Here is an 18,270-nt window from a genome sequence, read left to right as displayed (position 1 = left end):
AGACGATGGCATGGTGGCCCCAGCCCTCAAGTGTCGGTAGTTAGATGGGTCCGTTCCTGAGACATCCGGCCAGTTTTGTCTATTTTTGTGCGATTAGGTTTTGCGCCTCAGTACGTGGCGGCATGACCCGGCGGGCTTAGGGCTGGTCGGTGAGCGTCATCCACGTTCGCAAGATCTCCACTTAGCGGGCCGATAGCATTCTTCGGTTCCTGAATGAAATAACAGGAAAGGATCAGCATTGTTTTGGTTTTTAAGACAGAAAGAGCATCCTGATTGGAAATGTCTCATCCGATTTTCTCTAGCAGTGAAGATTCTTCTCGTTGACTTTTGTTAGTTTGGTACGCGAAATGAACATGATCGCGTAGTATGAAGTCTATTGGCGATGATGGTGTTCGCTTAGCCAGGAGAAAAAAAAACAAACATCACGCTAAGAGTAACGGAAGGAGTCCGTGGGACTTTCTAGAATACGAGCTGAAAGGAATGGACCCCAATGGCTGCACAAGGGGTTGAAAATAGCATGTCAGCAGGACCCTTTTTCGAATGGGGGCGAGATGCCAGCGAGGATGAAACAGCGATGGTGTGAGAGGATGGAAGTGACAGCAGAAAGGGTCCAGCACCATTATCTAGACCTCAGGCTCTCCCCCCTTTGTTCAGAAAGGCACTTTGCCAGACAATCTGGCTTCCTGATCTCTTGTATCTACGACGTTCCTGCAAAATTTCCGAATCAAGAAATATACCATCAAGTGGTAAATAACTTCCATATCATTACTAACATTATCACTATTCATTATGGAACCATCGCCGGTCGCGTCAGCCCAACAATAAGGGGCGACAACGAAGTGCCTAAGCACTAGCCTGCAGATCCCGGGCGATCGTATCGGTCAGACTGTTCAAAGTTGCCTTCTTGAAAAGCACGTCGAAGGGGACGTCAACGTCGAAAGTGCGGTGGATAAAGATCCGAAGCTCGGCAGTCAGCATGGAACCCATACCAGCCTCGTTCAGAAGCTGGTTCGCATAAATCGGTCTCCGGCAGAAGGATGAGATTGGAAATCTTCTGCGAGATGATGGCGCGAATGGCGTCGCGGGCAGAGGGCTCAGTGAACGCAGCGTGGGTATCCTACATGAGCGGCTCGACGGCCGGGGCTTGGTGCATGTATGCCGCTTCGGAAGCCATTTTGTAGCTGATGGAGATCGCCGGTAGATTGAGTTGTTTGGGAGAGGAGGAAGTGTCGAAGAACAACTAGGCTGCGCAGTAGCACACGGAGATAGATAAAGTTGGGATGGGAGAATCCAACTGAAGACCCTCTGGAACGTTATGAGATAATGACCACCAAGAAACTGAAGATTGAGACTATTGCCTGGGGAGCAATTATAGCTAGAGGTCGCATGCCCTTCATATATAGAGGTCAATATCAATGACTTCACGACTCCCTGCACTGATTCTGATTTCCGCTTCCGTCCGACATTCCCATACCAGAGGACAGCTCCGCGGATATTTATACCGGGGGGCATGCCGTTCTTTCGCACCTGACTGTGCTAATATTGACCAGAGGATTGTACCGTGTAGATCACAATTGCGGGTTAGCTCTTCTGAGCTTTATCCAGTACTGTTTCATATTCAGCTGCTGTATTCAAACCCTGGAATGGCATGATTACACTGGCCCAGTTGCACTTCCAGGAAAAAGAATGTTGTCTAATCGCCTCGAGGGTCGTGATTGGTACCTCTACTGGTCGCATTCCCTTGAACTCGGAAAGTAGATAAGTCTATCGAGATCAAACATTCTCTTTATAGTAATACATCCACTGAAAGATCTTTAGACTGAACTAATGAATTTCGGGATAGATATCACGAATTCGGAAGGACCTCTATCCTCGACTCTGTCTCCAACTAGCAGTTTCTTATCATTGTGGACTACATAGCCTCTTTATCCTCACTAGCAAAAAAGGCCTCTAAGCACTCGCTCGCAGACCCTGGGCAATCATATCAACCAGATGATTAACCGTAGTACTCCTCTTCAAAAGTACAACGAATGGAACGTCAACCTCAAACATGCGGAAAATAAAGGTCCGAAACTCAGCAGCCAGCATAGAATCCAACACAGAGTCACCCAGAGGCTGATCCGCTTTAAGGTCAGCCTCTGGCAGAAGAATAAGATTCGATATTTTCTTCGACACAACAGCCCGAAGTGCATCAAGACTAGACTCCACACTTTGGTTGTCGCGCAGCGCCCGTGCAATATCCCCAGGGAGATGCGCCGCCGCATTCTGTGTTTCGCTTTTGCCCTCGCCCGCGGCGCCGCGGGCAAAGGACGCAGTGAACAATGCCGCGCGAGGATCAGCAAGGACATGGTTGTCACCCTCGAATCCTCGTTCTCGCTGCTCCTGGAGACTGGTAAATTCCACACCAGTGAGAATGTGGCTTCCTGCCAGGTGATCGTATCGGGAGTCCCATGTACATGGTCGTTGGTTGACGAGAGCAATATTCATGATTTGGATTAGTTCGTCTTCGTTGATGGGATGGACGCCTCCACGCTTCATGAGCGCTTCGATGTCTGGGTGCTCGTGCAAGTATCCTACTTCTGAAATCATTCCGTAGCCGATGGAAATGGCCGGCAGTCCCAGGTGGTTGCGATAACGGGCGAAGGCGTCCAGAAATGAGTTGGCTGCGCAGTAGTTGCTTTCAGTTGCGGTGCCTATGGTCCCCGAGATAGATGAAGTCATGACGAAAAAGTCCAGCTGGGAGTCTCGACCATACTTCCTCAACACATTGTGAAGATTCCAAGTGCCCTGCACCTTGGGACCCATAGTCGTGTGCCATGCATTATATGGCATATCACTCCATATAGCCTCGTTGAGTGCCATGGATGCCTGGATCACGCCTCCAATAGGGCGATCTGCTACTTCTACGACCCGTTCGACATCCTCATAGTGGCAAACATTTCCCCGGATTACTATGATATGGGCCCCTTGCTCTTGTAGATCATCAGCCAAGTCCTTCGCCTCGGGTTTGTCAGTACCCGAACGACTGAGGAATATGAACCGTCGAGCACCGCAAGACATCATCCACATGGATATACTGCGACCTAGCCCGCCCAGGCCTCCGACCATGAGATAGCATTTCTGGGGACTGAAAGTTGTTTCATACTTCTTCGGGATGACCCTGATCTTGGTGTTCGGATCTTGGAATGACACAGTTACTTTGCCCAGCCGTGTGCCTAAGGAGAAGTGCCTGAACGCATCGGTGATATCTGACGCTTCAAATGTCTTGATCGGGAAACAGGGCTCACAGATCTTGGCTCTCACTAGTTCAAGACTTTCTGTGAGTAAGGCCTTCCAGAGTCTGTGATGGCTATGGTTCTTCGAGAGATAGAGGTTGGATAGATCAAAGGCCATGAAAGAGACATTGCGGGTGAACGTGGACATATCCAAGAGGCCATGATCAAGGATGTCACGTTTCCCAATGTTGATGAAGCGGCCAAAGTTGGCACATACTTCAAAGCTGCTGCGCAGAAGGTCGCCAGTCAGGGAGTTCAATACTATGTCAACTCCTTGACCAGATGTGGCTTCCATGATGGCGGGAAGGAAGGATGAATTTCGCGAGCTGAAGATATGGGTTGGATGTAAACCATACTTTTCCACGAGATATGACTTTTTAGATTCATTTCCGACGGTGGCAAAGACCTATCATCTAGCTTAGCCGATTTATCGGAGTTTAGTACTACTGCACCTGCAGGTTTCCTTACCTTGGCTCCAAGATGCTTCGCGTACTGGATCGCTGCCATTCCAACACCCCCAGCAGCGGAATGAATAAGAACGGACTAATTGGGTAAGTCCAGCCATGCGAAACAGATTGTACAGTGCTTACCTCTCCTGGCTGCAAGTTCGCCCGATGATGCAGTGCATAAATGACCGTTGAGAATACAAGCGGAATTGTGGAGGCTGTCTGTATATATGGATGAGCTCCTATTCGCTGGTACGGACTTAGCACTTACTGTCAAGTCCTCTTCATCGCGTATTTCTAACACTGCCCATTCTGGCAAGCGCTCGACGGTTGCAAAATGACTGGGTGCCATTGCAACTACACGATCACCGATCTTGAACTCCGACACATTGTCGCCCACTGCTGTGATGACACCGGCACATTCACACGAACATGTTGCATCCTTGGTGTCCACCTTGGCGCTGATGACATACAGATCCTATAGCCTTTGTTACTGAAAACGCTAATAAACTCTGAGCGTGAGATATACCTTTGCGTTTATACCCACACTCTTCACGCTGACCTCCACATAATCCGGATGCAAGGGGGTGGAATAGTCTTCCTGTACAAAATGGATCGTGTCCATGTGCCCCGGGTCCTTGATATCTAGTTTGCATCGTCCGGCCATTGCTAAGGAAAGATCCATGGTTTTGTTGTTCTGCTTGAGGCGGAAGTTTTCATTCAGACGCACGTCAGGTTCCCAGCGCGATATATGGAGGGTGCCATCTCGTTGCGCGAATTCGAAGTCCGGCTCTTTTTTATGGATCAATCGATCCAATACTTTGACGATGTTACGTAGGGTTTCTTCAGATGAGGCTGAATCATCGTCCACATCTAAAACCGCGAACTGAAGTGAAGGCTGTTCGAGCATCAGCGTACGGGAGAGCCCTAAAACCGGCGCGAAGTCGGGCCTTTTCCCATCGATAAAACCGCCATTGACGACCCATACAATCTTTGCTACACGATCGGTGATGTTTTTCAGCAGTGCCATTTCATACTCGTTGATATTGGTTAGAAGCGGCTTCTGCTGTTCTAAAGTGGATACGACGAATGCACGGTCCGGAACGGTCGCGGGGCTGACCTGGGATAAGCTAACAATACTGATGAGAGATCCCAGATATTCTTGTAGGATCTTTTGGAGCATTATGTCTAGAGGTGTGATTTTCTCATCTCGGGTCACCTGCACCCTTGTCAGATATAGACGCATTCAGAGGTGACCGAAAGACCTTACCACGACTGTCGGGGTTTTGATGACTTTTCTCGGGCTAACGAGGCCGTCTATAGTCCCAACTGTCACAGGGAAAGAATTACTTCCACTTATGGTCTTTGTCCAAGTTACACCGTCGGTGGGAACATCCCCTATCGTTATGACAGTTGCCCCCGGCGTGAGTCTGCTGACAATATCCGGCGTCCAGAGGCCAACCTGGAGCACGTTAGTGTCAGAGTAAGTCAGAATTGAGCAAAGCCAAACATACCGAGGGGACTATAACTATATCGAACTTCTTGTCTTGTGGGACTTGATTTGAATCTTGCTCATCTCTTGTCTCCGGGAACACCCCCACACCGACTAGATCGCCGTTTACTAGGACCCCACGATGATAGGACTTGTACCTTCTGAAAGAGGAGTCAACACCTAGAACGTCACGAACAGACTCTGAAATCTGCGTTTGACTCCCCAGTTCGAGGATGTTGCTATTACAATGTTGATGACAGGCCAAATCCAGGACACCGACTAAACACAGCACGTCGTTGGTCATTTTCTTAGAGCCGTAAACCCGAGTGAAATGTTCCAGATAGTTATCATGACCCCAAGCAGTCAATGCAGTGAGATCTGGCTTCCACGCAGCTCTTAGCAGGGGACTGCGCTGTTCAGTGTTTTCCGCCTGTCTGTTCCCTTGATAGGCAATACAGCGACCTTGGCTCATTCTGATCATCACTTCTCCAGACGAATTGAACAACTCTGCATCAATTCTATGCGTTCCAAAACCCACGACCTCTGACTTGGTGTCAACGTACCATGGCTTATTCGTATCCATGTCAAGGGCCGACGGAGGCGCGACGTATACCGAGTCCAGTGCAACAGGAACCGTAGCGCGGAGTTTGTTCACCCAGCCACCAGTAGTCACGATAAATGATGTTTGTAACATTGCATCTATAGAAATCGGATGTGCAATGTACCGACAAAACCGGTCTCCGCGCTGAAGATTTGTAGTGGATGCTGCTATGGGCGCCGTCCGCGCGCGATCCCGGAAAATCTCCTCCATAACAGCGAACCGAGGGCCCCAGTTCAGCCCTACTTGAAGGAACCTGTCGTACCAGATGCGGACTGCATCTTTCTGCATTTTTGATCTATCAAGTCTGATTTCCCGATCTATGCATGGCGAGGAATCTGCTAGCCGCACAGCTGCATTCATATGCAAAGTTGCCCGGGAATCGCCGTCAATCGAGACGACACTGAATTTCCACCAAGTGCCCGAATTTGTCACACTAGAAACAGCCATCGGGCGCATCTCGGAAAAGATCTCCACCGATGGCTTCTTCTTGAGGTCCATATCGAGTGCTTTGACGAAGTTGAGATCGCGAAGTTCCACTCCAGGACTGTCTTCCAGCTCTAGCCCTGCAACCTGGCACATTGCTTCGACGGTCATTGCAATATACGCCGCGGCAGGGAATAATACCCATGCTCCCAGACAATGGTGAGTCAGCCATTCAGCCTCATTGAGGTCCAGTATATTACGCCACGTCACACCTGCGGTGTTCCCTCCTGATACTTGTGATCCGAGGAGCTCGTGCCTTGGATATTTGCGGTGACGAAACTCGACACTGGCGCGAGGCTCAGTCCATAGGGTGGGTGAACTGTAGTCCCAGGGATAAGGTGGCAAGTCGACTAAGACGTGAGGTTGGGGGTTATCTGCGAACAATTTGTGGTGCTGAAGTTCATCGTGTCCGTGCAAGAACAAGGAACCGACAAGTTGAAGGGTGGTTAGCTGGGCATCTTGGTGGCGTATGAGAGCAGAATTGTAGGTATAGCGACTCTGTTTCATGACGGATGAAGTCTGCTTCATGGGTAGCTGTAAGGCCGAGTGCGGACCGAGTTCTATCAGATGATAACTCCCTTGCTCCAGGATGATTTTGATGGCCGCGTCAAACTGTACTGGAGATTCGAGATTCGAGCGCCAGTATTTCGGTATCCCGACTTCACTTGTACTGATCGGGCCACCGGTCGCAGTTGAAATCATGGTCACTGATGGCGTGGGAGTATCGCTTTGACCATCAACTTGACCATTAGCGTAGCCGTTGACACTTGCACTATCATTGTCATTAACATGGCCATCAGAAGAGCCGTTAGGATATCCATTGATGTGACCATTAACTTGACCGTTGACTTGACCTCTGACCTGGCCATCAGTCAAATTCCAATAGCGCTTGAGTAAAGCCTCATATCTCGGCCCCACAGCCTTCATATGGTGCGAATGATACGCTATACCTCCAGTTATCAACTTCCGTGCCCAGATACCTCTATTTTGAAAAACTTTGAGCAGAGAATCGATGGCGTCTGCATCACCACTAACGGTAGTACTCTCCGGCGAATTCGCACATGCAACGATCACAGATTCTGTAAACCCACATTCCTCGACAATCGCCTTTGCCTGATATTGTGCAAGACCTACGGCAACCATAGAACCTTCAGCAGAGACCTCAGCAACAACAGCTCCGCGAAAGTAAGCCGCAAAGATGGCTTGCCGCGCATTGATAGCCCCGGTAGCGTACGCTGCTCCTATCTCGCCAGAGGAGTGGCCAACCACCGTCTCCGGGAAAACACCCCAGTCTTTGAGCATATCTGTCAGCGCTATCTGAACCGCAGTGCACAGTGGTTGTGATATCTCTGCGGCGCTGATATCGCGGTTTTCGTCACCGCGCAGAATACCCTCAAGCGTCCAGGCGGGGGCATCGTTCGGATGAAGAGCACGGAGGCAAGAGTCAAGATAACTTATGGCCTTTCTAAACACCCTGCTAAGACTTAGAAGCTCCTTCGCCATGCCAGCCCACTGTGTACCCTGTCCGGTATACACAAAACACAACGGAAATGGTTCTTCATTATCGAGACTTTGCACATTCAGGTTTGACATATCGAGTCCCTTGTCCAGACTCGCCTGACATTCGATGAAAAAGCCACGAGTAGCCATCTTGGAGCGACGGCAGCTCAGCGTGTATGACAGATCATTGATTGGAATAGGTTGAGCTGAGTGGGAAACGGATTCAGCCAAATCACTAGCCATTTGTCGGAGGGACGTCTCAGATCGAGCCGAAAGGGGCAAGAAATAGAGCCTCCCTGAATCTTCCTCTATGGACGACTCCCCGTAGCCGTTGGTCAGCAGGTCTGCCTCCCATGCTTCCACAATAGCATGGCTGTTTGAACCCCCGAAACCAAACGAATTGATCGACGCTCGCGGAGCCCGGGATCCTTGCCACGCTTGATTTGCAGTGACAATGTCCACGTTCCATTCTTTGCATTTGATCCTCGGATTGACTACCTTCACCCCAACCGTCGCAGGAAGTATCTTATTCTCGAGCGCTAGGATGACTTTTATTACATCCGACAGACCACTCGCCCCCTCGCTGTGACCCAAATTTGGCTTGACTCCGCCAACAAGCGTCGGTCGTCCTGTCCGATGCTGAAAACCACCGGATATTGCCTCGACTTCTGTAGGGTCACCAACTTTAGTCCCAGTTCCATGCGCCTTTCATTATCAGCATATAGATTTGCCACCATTCGAGGAAGCTTACCTCGACATAATCCGTATCTCCCGGATCCAGACCTGCCCGACGATACGCCGCCCGAATAACGGCCCTTTGCCCTTCCACACTTGGCTGAGAAATGCCCGGTGTCCGACCATTCCTTTGCAGCATGATTAGCAACTAGCCCTACCACCAAAATGGAAACTCACCCATTAACAGCAGTCCCCCTAATGACCGAACGAACAGGATCCCCATCCCTCAGGGCATCGCCCAGCCTTTTCAAATAAACAGCCGACACCCCCTCGGCCCTTGCATACCCATTCGCCGACTCATCAAAAGTATGACACATCGCATCCGGCGACAAAACCCCCGCCTTAACAGCGACCATCTGCTGCCCCGGGGATTGAATCAGATTCGCAGCCGCCACCACAGCCGCATCACAGTCCCCAGCATCGAGCGCCAAGCAAGCCGAATGCAGTGCGTACAACAACGACGAACATGCCGTATCAATAACATGCGACGGGCCTCGCAGATCAAAGCAATGTGTAATACGATTCGCTAGCACAGCCAGGCCTGTTCCTGTGGCAGTATATCGGGAGGCGTACTCCGGGTCTTTGTACTGCATGTTCAGGTAGTCGTTTGTGAAATTACCCACATAGACGCCGGTATTGGACCCGCGGACTGTTTCCAGTGGTACGCCAGCGTTCTCAAGCGCTTCGTATGTCACTTCGAGGAGCTTTCGCTGCTGCGGATCCATGGCTGTCGCTTCCAGGTTGTTGATTCCGAAGAAGGCATTTTCGAAGGCGTGGATGTCTTCTTAAATAAAGTAGCCGCCCGTTGAGTTGATGCTTCCCGGTCGGTCGGCGTCGGGGTGGTAGTATGCTGCGGCGTTGTAGCGTGAGGGTGGGACGGGGCCATAACCTGTTGCGTTGTTGAGGAGGAGGTCCCAGAGTTTGGATGGGGATGAGGCTTGGCCTGGGAGGCGGCATCCTAGGCCAACGTTAGTATTAAAGTAATCTCGGTTTCGGTGGGGGTAGAGTTTCTTACCTATGCCGATGATGGCGATGGGTTCACAGGGAGAAGTTGAAGCCGAGTGCTCCATGCTAAGGCTCAATTATAGCGTTTAGTCCTTATAGAACTAGTCTGTGATAACATTCGATGTGAGGAAGAGGACATGCTCATCGGCCTATTTATTCCCAGCTGCTTTAATCAAAATTATAAAAAGGTCAAGTTTCTAGATACATGAATCCTGAATTAAGAAAATTATCGGAACCTGTCGATGAAGGCTGCGCGAATCATGATGCTACGCATTCCCCAAAAAAACTGGAAAAGAAAGTAGGAAATCAGGATATACAAAACTTGGGACCATGCGTCAATTTTCGTGCTTCGGCATGCTTTGACTTTTAGGTTGCTGGTACTCGTCTCGGGTTCCTACAGGCTATCCACCATTTCGACATTGCCGCTGTCAGTGAAGTTTATTCGTAGAATATGCGGTAGAAGATTGGGTACTGCATATTCCAAGTTACAAGAATTATTTACAGTGTCAATTTGCTCCGGAATAGACTTGTCCTTGATTCGAATCCGGCTACTTCTCCTCGACAGGTGGTAGTTTTGGTACCCAAGCAATTTGTATCGGTCGCATCTCTTATTTTGGAATATAGTAAAATCTGCCAGGCCTATAGTTTCCCATAATGGAACGCTTCGGTGTGTTTCTAGTTAGGTCATGTCAAGCAGATATCACAAACATTAGAAGAATCATAAGAACCCTCCTCTTCTTGACCTCATCCCAATGTAGCAACCACTACTCTTCCACCCCCAACTCCCGCAACAAATCCGCCTTAACATCCCTCAGAAACTCTTCCATCTGCTCCTCCGTATGATACGCCTCATTAAACACTACCCTCAACGTCAACTGATCCCGAAACGTCCAAACATACACCACTCCCTGTCTTGCGAGCATCTCCACTCCAAGCCCCGCATACAAGATACTAAACCCACTCTCGGGACTTCCATACTCCCTCTGCAAATACTTCTCTAGAACCCCTAGACTACTGATATCAACATCACTCGGCGGCTCATCCGGCGCCGGAAGGTTCCGCAGCAACTTCACCAACATGGTCGCATATTCGCGATGAGCGACAACATACTCTTCAGTAAGTCCCCGGCGATATTCAGCGTGATAATTGCGCGCATTCTCTTCCCAGGTACTTGAGGCGTCGACGCGGTACATCCAACCGGTGGTGAACAGCGTGGCGGCTCCCGCGGGACCGGAGTATGGTTGGGGCATATACGGCCGCAGCGTGTGCCGGATAGTGCTGGTGTAGTGACGCCCCTGGGCACGGTGCTCGGGGATAGCATGCCGGAAGTTTACTGCTGCGACGCTTGCGTGCGTGGCGGCAGTGATGCCGAGGCCCCGGGCTTTCGTGGCGGAGAGAGCAGCGGCGGTGGTCGCCGGGGTGAAGGTTAGCTCGGCGGCTCGGGTGCCCGTCGGGATGGTGGTGGCGTCTCCCGTGTATGGGATTCCGACGGCGCCTTGGGCGTAGGCGAAGGTCTCTACTGCTTCCTGTGCGGTGTCCTTTTGCTCGTATGTCGGGGTTAGGGGCATGTTGCCGGCTTCTTCGACGGATAGGGATAGTCGGGTGGTTTCTGTTCCCCAGGTGAAGGCGTCGAAGGCGTCGGGAAGGTTCCCTGAGAGAATGGTGTCGGCGTGAGTGGACATTAGATCGACGAGCTGGCCGAGGAGGAGGAAGCCGCCTACTCCGTCAGTGCGCCAGTGTGCTGTGTGCAGGAGGATTTGCGAGGATTTTGGGATGTAATAGAGATGGGCGTCAGGGGCGGGTGCGATGGTGCGGATCACATCGTCGGCGGATTGGGCATCCGACTTGATGAAGAAGGTTTGTGACGCCCATTGGTTGAGGGTATCGGCAGAGTCAGGAATTGTGTACACGAGGTTGGCGTTGGAAGAGTCTGGATGCGCGGCTAGACTAGGGTGTTGGAAGCGCAGATGCAACCAGCTGTGGCGGATCAGGGCTGGGAGGAGATCGGCTGCGAAGTCCCCGCGGGGACGGATGGTGATAGTGTAGTTCACTGCCCAGTGTTCACGGCCTAGTGGGTGGCCAAAATCACTGACAAGCTTGATGAACACCTCGTTAGGGCCAAGGGGCCGGGTGAGAGTGTTCGGCGATTGCTCGGTTGTAGTCCACGGCATGATTGTAAGAAGTGTAGTGGCCGTTGCGGGGTCAATGGAATAATAATGGCTGATGGTTTAAATAAATGATTGAAGGCGAAGGGTTCAATTAGTACTAAGTTCTTAGCCTCGTCTGTTGGGGGCCTAAAATGTTAGTGGGGTGGAGATACACCGTAAGTCGTCGCACTATAAAGTATAGCCTCGCCCGTGCTGATCCGACGAAGGGTGAGATGGGAAGGCCACTGCCTCTCATGCGATCCTCAATGGCCCTCGATACAAATATTTGGAGGCGTGTTTGGCCGACTAATGGAAACACTCACTGTCATTAGAGACGGACTTTTACTTGATCCAGCAGGTTATCCGTCGGGAGTAAGCACTACCGGTGCACTAGCATGCATCACACTCATTCCAGTCAGATTGAGCCCCGCTGCTCAGCCATGATAATACTGCCTGACTAATGAAACTGGAATGAGAAATAAGAAAGTGTGATATCATGGATATGAGTATAATGTACATGCATCAACAACACTCAAGCTGATCCAACAACCTCATATTTCCAACGCAGGTGGACGGTGTAACCTCTCGAGTTATTGCATTCCTTGACGGCAAACATGAGGCAGAATGTTGCATCATCAAAAAAACGTCTCATGAAAACTCTAGGGAAAAGATTCCCGAGGGGTATAGGGAAGCCGGTATGAGGATAATGAAGCTTGATCCAAAGGGTAGGCCTGATTCAACAATGAACGACAGAAGGCCCACCAACTGATCTAACAAGCACCAATTATTGGCTTTCGAGTTAGCGTACTTACTGTAGTGGGACTCAACTCCACAAATATCATTGAAAAGTATTTACATGAAGGCGAAACAAGCCCCGCAAGATTAATATGTCAAGAATCACCTAAGGAGCTGTCAAAAATCCAAACTTGTATGTCTATCACTTCGAAGGTTCGGGTGCAGGCAAAATGCAGGCCAGGAGGGCAACCAAGAAAGTGACCTTCAGGCCAGTGCTAAAAGGTGGTTCGGATTGGTGCATCGCCTATGTATCTTACATTTCCCCTGTCACATCATAGGAGCACTATAGTCCGTGCACTCCGTAGTGCAATTGTGATGGGCACTAACCTGCAGTTTGCATAGAGCCACCGGGCCAAGAATTTGATTTATAAAAGCAGCTGAATTCATCCCCGCATTCCCTAAAGACTTTAAACGCTGAAATTCCCGATAAGCCGGCTTTCCCAGGCACGGTCGCTCCATGTCTACAATGCAAAGTACACGTTCCAAAGATGTCGGGTCCTCATCTGGTAGCTGCTGGAATCTGCTTCGAGGGGTGTTCTCCAGTAGGAAACAGCAACCACTGCCCACTGACCATTTACAAGGGGCTGGACGGGCCAACCCCACTCAGAAGGGTCTATCCAGTCCTCCGCTCGCCATAGGCCCGTCATCACCAGCGAAGCCGGCCCTTCTAGCACACCCAATCGATGTTTCAATAAAGGGTACTCGTCATATGAGGTCTACGGGGCTTAAGGGTCTCTGGCAGGAGGCATATGAACAACTAATCCGCGATCCAAAGAACGCCAGTCTGGTCAAAGCCTATGAAAGCGCTCTCTTGAATGAAGGCAGGGAAGGACCAGAGGATCACATCATCACACCCCATCTACACTCGATCATTCGCCAAAGATTGGAGGAAATCCAGGATTCCCACACCAAGTTCCATTTAGGAGGCAAGGAAATAGTCATCAAAGAACAGATCCGTCGGGTAGTTAACTCAATTGCGTCGGTACAAGGCATTGTCACAACGGCAGTGTGTTCAGAGGCTCATGCCGCTCTTGCATGGGCAGGAGTGCTGGTACTCCTAGCGGGACCCATAACCCGATTCATCACACAAGATGAAGATGCTGCAAATGGGTTCGAGTCTATCACAAGGCTCATGACATTCTATTCGGTCGTGGAATATGATTGGACCGAAAGATATTCTTCTAAGGCTGAAAGACTCGATCAATCAAGGGAAGAGGAGGCTCTGGCTGAGTCAGTCAGGACCCAAATAATCAAGCTATATACTAGCATCCTCCACTTCCAAATACGCCTTGCTCGACACTATTCTCGTCGGGGTTTGTTCAGGATTTTGGAAGACTTGGGAGCTCCTGATGACTGGAGAGGAATGCTCCAGACCATTGAAAGCATCAATGCTGCAATTCGACAAGACTTACTAGGAATCAATAGCACCGTGCTTCTGCAAACAGAAAAGCGCTTCCGGGAAACCTCAGGGGGATTGAAGAAAAATCTTGAGGTAATCACGCCTTTGAATTACTTTTAGAGCACTGGCTGACCCATAGCACAAGACAATCAAAATCAACCAGTCATTCAACCAATTACAGATTGCACCGGAAGCAGGGATTGAAGCAGAAAAGTATGACAAGAAAGATAGATGCTTCGAGGGGACCCAGGCCAATATCATCCAGCGAATCCGGGACTGGATTGAGTCCCCTGGCCCAGAGCACATGTTTTGGCTTCATGGAGTAGCCGGTGGAGGTAAATCAACTATCTCACGAACCATTGCGGTACAATGCCGTGACCGAGTCTCTCTCTCTGACACCATTTGTTTGGGTGCGAGCTTTTTCTTTGATAAGAATGAAATTCGGCAAAGCAACGCCACTTATCTCTTTCCCACCCTCTGCCAATCACTTGCAAGTTGTTTACCTGAGCTCAAATCTGAAATTTGCAAAAGTCTTGAGGAACACCCAGGTGCTGGCAAGGAGCATGTCTCGCTAAGGATGCAGTGGAACCATCTCATTCTTCAGCCTCTGTTAAAATTGGAGAAAAGAAACCGGCTCCTACCTCTAACACTAGTCGTGGTCATTGATGCACTTGACGAGTGCCAGCCTATGTCTGAGGATGACCCTGTCAGCGCCATCCTACGATTATTTGACGAAGCTCATCAGCTAAATTTTGTCCGACTCAAGTTTTTCCTTACCAGCAGGCCGCAAAAGCATATCTTCACCAGCTTTGAACATGATGTGTCAGGATCTCACTGTTGCATAGCCGGACTTCACGGGGAAGGATCATCCTATGATAAAGGTAGATTTCGGCACGACATCAGAATGACACTCAAACACAAGTTACGTGAAATAGCTGATAGGCATGGCCTTGAGCCAGAATGGCCTGGGGACGAAAGATTGAATGCTCTTGCTGAGAAGGCCGATGGGTTGTGGATATATGCTTCGACGGCTTGGCGGTTTATAGGCGATTATAGAGTGACACGAGAAAAGGCCAAATCACGTTTGGATTTACTTTTGAAGGACGACAGAACACCTCGTGAGACAGTGGACAAAATTTATGTAGAAGTGCTCCAGGATATTCTTGACCCCGCAACGCCCGAGGAGACGGATGACACCCGTCTCAATTTTCAAGCGATCGTGGGCGCCATTATCGTGCTCTGTGAACCTTTGTCTATGGCTACTCTGAGCAATCTCGTACGCAAGGATATTGCTGACACGAAAGATCTTCTAGAAAGTCTGAGCTCAGTCATTCACCTGGTCGCCGGCCAGGATTTCCCAGTTCGTCTCGTGCATCCATCCTTCCCGGAATATCTGACAAGCCCAGAAAGATGTCTCGATAGAACCTTTCTGGTATCGAGAAAGGAAAAGCATGTCGACTTATTTTTCAATTGTATAGAGACACTCACCAACACGCTGAGACGCGACATATGCCAAATCGGAGACGTTTCCACCATGAACTGCGACATTGATTCAGAACTGCTGGACCAGAAAATTCCACCGCACCTAAAGTATGCTTGCATGTATTGGGTGGAGCATCTGCACTTAAGTGGAGCTTCATACCTCGTTCTAGATGATGGGCCGGTGTACACTTTTCTAAGAGAGCATCTTCTACATTGGCTCGAGTCGTTGAGTATTATGGGGATGGTATCTGAGGGAACGCGTGCTGTGATAAAGCTCTCGGAGTACTTGCTTAGTCTTCCTGTAAGTCACATAACTACCTGCTACCAACTGTCAGCCCCACAGTATCTTCCTCGGGAATCCGAAAACTTATCTCTCAACATGCGTGACTAAACTTGAATCGATAGCGTGTTGGGCGATCTGAAATGTGTGATTTTGTCCACGATATGAAACGTTTTGTACGCCATACACGATCGATCATTGAGAGAGCACCCTTGCAAGTCTACACCTCAGCTCTCATTTACAGCCCCGAACAAAGTCTAGTTCGGAAGCAATACGAGTACGCAATTCCTGAGTGGATTATCAATCCACCAGACATGAGAAAATCCTGGAGCCCTCTATTACAAACGCTGGGAGGTTATGAGGCTGTTAGTGATATCTCTCACATAGGCAAGGGTCTAGCCTTGACGCCCGATGGCAAGCTACTTGCAACTCCGAAAGTGGAAATCTGGGATACAACTACAGGAACACTTCTCAACACCCTAAAGCCGATGGGAGTTGGATGCTCTGTCTCGTTTTCTGAGGATGGCAAAGAAGTCATATCCTTATCGAAGGAAGGAAACCTCAAAGTTTGGGATGTCTCCTCCGGGCGCTCAATAAAACAGATCAGCTCCCCGATAAGAGGCCATTGGGCTCTTGCGCAAACATTTTCCGTCGACAAGACCAGAACGGCTTCTTATTCATTGGATGGCACACTCGTACTTTTTGATATCAAGCGAGGAAAAGTGATCAAATCGTTCAAGCCTCACAAGTCGAAGTTATTGTCTATGACCCTTTCACCTAATGGCGAGCTTCTGGCAACCCTGTGTACAAAGGGAACCGTTCGGATCTGGAACACAATGGATGCCACGTTGGAGCATTCCTTCGAAGCAGATAAGTATGTGAAGATCTCCACAGGAAAGGTGGTCTTTTGCCCTGCTGAGGAGATAATTGCCGTTCTATGGGCGAGGGAGATATCCATCTGGTGCCTAAAAACGCACCATAAGCTCAAGTCCTTTCCTGCTGACGACGCTAGAGATCTCATATTCTCACAGGAAAGCAAATTTCTCATCAGCAGTGTATTTGACCAGCGACAGAAGGGAGAAATCAAATGGTGGGATTGGGCTTCTGGCACAGCTGTCAAGACGGTTAATGGTGGTGGTCAGCTGCTCCAGCTGTCTCCTTGCGGCAGGCTGTTGGCATCGGCGCAGGACAATGAGAGCCACCACAGAAATCTAATCAAGATCTGGGATGCAAAATCCGGAGAGCTGCTACAAGTTCTGGATGATAGCACAAGTCCTGCTAAAATCTTTGAATTCTCCAACAATGGGTCTCTCCTGGCGACAAGGTCTGCTCAGGAAGGTGTTCGCTTGTGGGAACTCACAGGGCAATCAGTTAACGAGGAATCGATCGAGCTGTCTCCATCGTCCCATGTCTATCAACTATATCTTGCTCCCGATCACAACAGTGTCGCAGTAATGAGAGAGCGTATTTCTGTTTGGAACATCATCCGTACCAAAAGTCCAGCGATAGAGGTTGAGAGTTGGTTCCCTGAACAGGCTTTGTTCTCTCCGGACGGGCGTTTGTTTGCGAATCACACCAAATTTAGTGATCAGGTATGGAGCATGGATACTGGGAAGCTGGTGTGCGTGCTTCCTAAAAAGTTCTGGGAGGACTCAGAGTTCACATTCAGCCCGAAAAGTGATATCTTCGCGCAAGCTGTATGGATGAGTTACCTTCCGGACTTTATGATGTGTCGCTCTAAGTCAGAATCTGGCTTGGAGGATGAGCCTCCTCAGCCTGATCATTGCTATGACCGGGAGGAATACTCGATCAACATCTGGAACAGAAAGACAGGGGAGCTTGGACCGGTTCTGAAGGGTTCTGGACACAAAATATCCTGTCTAGCCTTCTCCCCAGATGAAGAGCTTCTGGCTGTTACATTGCCTGACCGAGGCACTTCGATTTGGAGTCTGTCATCGGGAAAGGTCATAACAGCGCTATTGACATCCGACAGTGACGCCAACATCTCTCACACAGTGTGGTCCCCAGATACCACACATATAGGATCTGTGTGTAGTGATGGCACTGTGTTACTCTGGGATACAGCTACTTGGACTTTGAGACGGTTGATAGCAGATTTCCCGCCAGAAGAAAAGGATACTCCAAGGGCAATAGCATTCTCACTAGATGGCAAACTTCTGGCCTCTGGATATACCAGAGGCTTGTCATCTTGGAAACCGCGTTCTCCTGAAGGTGGAACAGGTATATGGGACGTGAAAACCGGCAAATTTATTGGTATGCGAGGAATTGCAGCTAGTCGGCAAACTCTGCGCTTCTCTGCTGATGGGACAAGCATAATGACGGACGTTGGCCGAGTAGACGTTCGGTCATTCTACAAGGGAGCCGAGTCCGCCCCCTCACGAAATCTAGCAGTATTTCAGAATGAATGGGCACGGGTTGGGAATGAAGCCATCCTGCTGCCGAATGACTACCATGCTACTTGTGCCGCTGCCACTGATGATGATCTTCTCATAATGGGCCATGCGTCAGGCAAAGTGACTTTTCTTCGAGCCAAGGTACCTGAGCGTCAGATTTAGACACGGTGAATGTAGACAGAGATTGGGTCAGAATGGAGACTGAAGACAATCAAA

The 18,270-nt window shown here is 49.7% G+C and overlaps 6 protein-coding genes across 6 annotated transcripts; 2 read left to right on the top strand and 4 right to left on the bottom strand.

Moving 5' to 3' along the window:
- Nucleotides 1-843: 843 nt before the first annotated feature.
- BO88DRAFT_454586 (acyl carrier protein) lies at nucleotides 844-1,174 on the bottom strand (the record flags this gene model as incomplete). The annotated part of the gene is made up of 2 exons (XM_025710809.1): nucleotides 844-1,054; nucleotides 1,122-1,174. The coding sequence occupies 2 exons, from the start codon at nucleotides 1,172-1,174 to the stop codon at nucleotides 844-846; spliced, it is 264 nt and encodes an 87-aa protein (XP_025562092.1).
- A 776-nt stretch (nucleotides 1,175-1,950) lies between these two features.
- On the bottom strand, nucleotides 1,951-9,415 carry BO88DRAFT_488762 (polyketide synthase; the record flags this gene model as incomplete). The annotated part of the gene is made up of 9 exons (XM_025712635.1): nucleotides 8,710-9,415; nucleotides 8,549-8,660; nucleotides 5,236-8,502; nucleotides 4,992-5,183; nucleotides 4,251-4,940; nucleotides 3,993-4,199; nucleotides 3,866-3,943; nucleotides 3,744-3,818; nucleotides 1,951-3,681 (listed from the first exon to the last, which is right to left on the bottom strand). The coding sequence occupies exons 1-9, from the start codon at nucleotides 9,255-9,257 to the stop codon at nucleotides 1,951-1,953; spliced, it is 6,900 nt and encodes a 2,299-aa protein (XP_025562091.1). The 5' UTR covers nucleotides 9,258-9,415.
- Nucleotides 9,318-9,602, bottom strand: BO88DRAFT_454584 (putative polyketide synthase; the record flags this gene model as incomplete). Its single annotated transcript, XM_025710808.1, has 2 exons — nucleotides 9,318-9,490; nucleotides 9,548-9,602. 2 exons carry the CDS (start codon nucleotides 9,600-9,602, stop codon nucleotides 9,318-9,320), a joined length of 228 nt encoding a protein of 75 aa, XP_025562090.1.
- Nucleotides 9,603-10,227: 625 nt separating this feature from the next.
- On the bottom strand, nucleotides 10,228-11,749 carry BO88DRAFT_436160 (uncharacterized protein). The gene has a single exon (XM_025709545.1). It carries the CDS (start codon nucleotides 11,706-11,708, stop codon nucleotides 10,302-10,304), a length of 1,407 nt encoding a protein of 468 aa, XP_025562089.1. The 5' UTR covers nucleotides 11,709-11,749; the 3' UTR covers nucleotides 10,228-10,301.
- Nucleotides 11,750-14,110: 2,361 nt separating this feature from the next.
- Nucleotides 14,111-15,751, top strand: BO88DRAFT_342727 (uncharacterized protein; the record flags this gene model as incomplete). Its single annotated transcript, XM_025703152.1, has 1 exon — nucleotides 14,111-15,751. A coding segment is annotated over one exon (1,641 nt), but the record flags the coding sequence as incomplete, so codon positions are not given.
- A 53-nt stretch (nucleotides 15,752-15,804) lies between these two features.
- Nucleotides 15,805-18,216, top strand: BO88DRAFT_464355 (WD40 repeat domain-containing protein; the record flags this gene model as incomplete). The annotated part of the gene is made up of 3 exons (XM_025711310.1): nucleotides 15,805-16,539; nucleotides 16,672-16,980; nucleotides 17,440-18,216. 3 exons carry the CDS (start codon nucleotides 15,805-15,807, stop codon nucleotides 18,214-18,216), a joined length of 1,821 nt encoding a protein of 606 aa, XP_025562087.1.
- Between the last annotated feature and the right edge of the window lie 54 nt (nucleotides 18,217-18,270).

The sequence above is a fragment of the Aspergillus vadensis genome, assembly GCF_003184925.1.
Source record: "Aspergillus vadensis CBS 113365 unplaced genomic scaffold BO88scaffold_14, whole genome shotgun sequence".
Lineage (NCBI taxonomy): Eukaryota > Fungi > Ascomycota > Eurotiomycetes > Eurotiales > Aspergillaceae > Aspergillus > Aspergillus vadensis.
This window is presented reverse-complemented; position numbering and strand designations above follow the sequence as displayed.

Bases quoted from the DNA above. Each gene is read 5' to 3' on its own strand.
- BO88DRAFT_436160 (XM_025709545.1), bottom strand. From the start codon at position 11,708: ATGCCGTGGACTACAACCGAGCAATCGCCGAACACTCTCACCCGGCCC.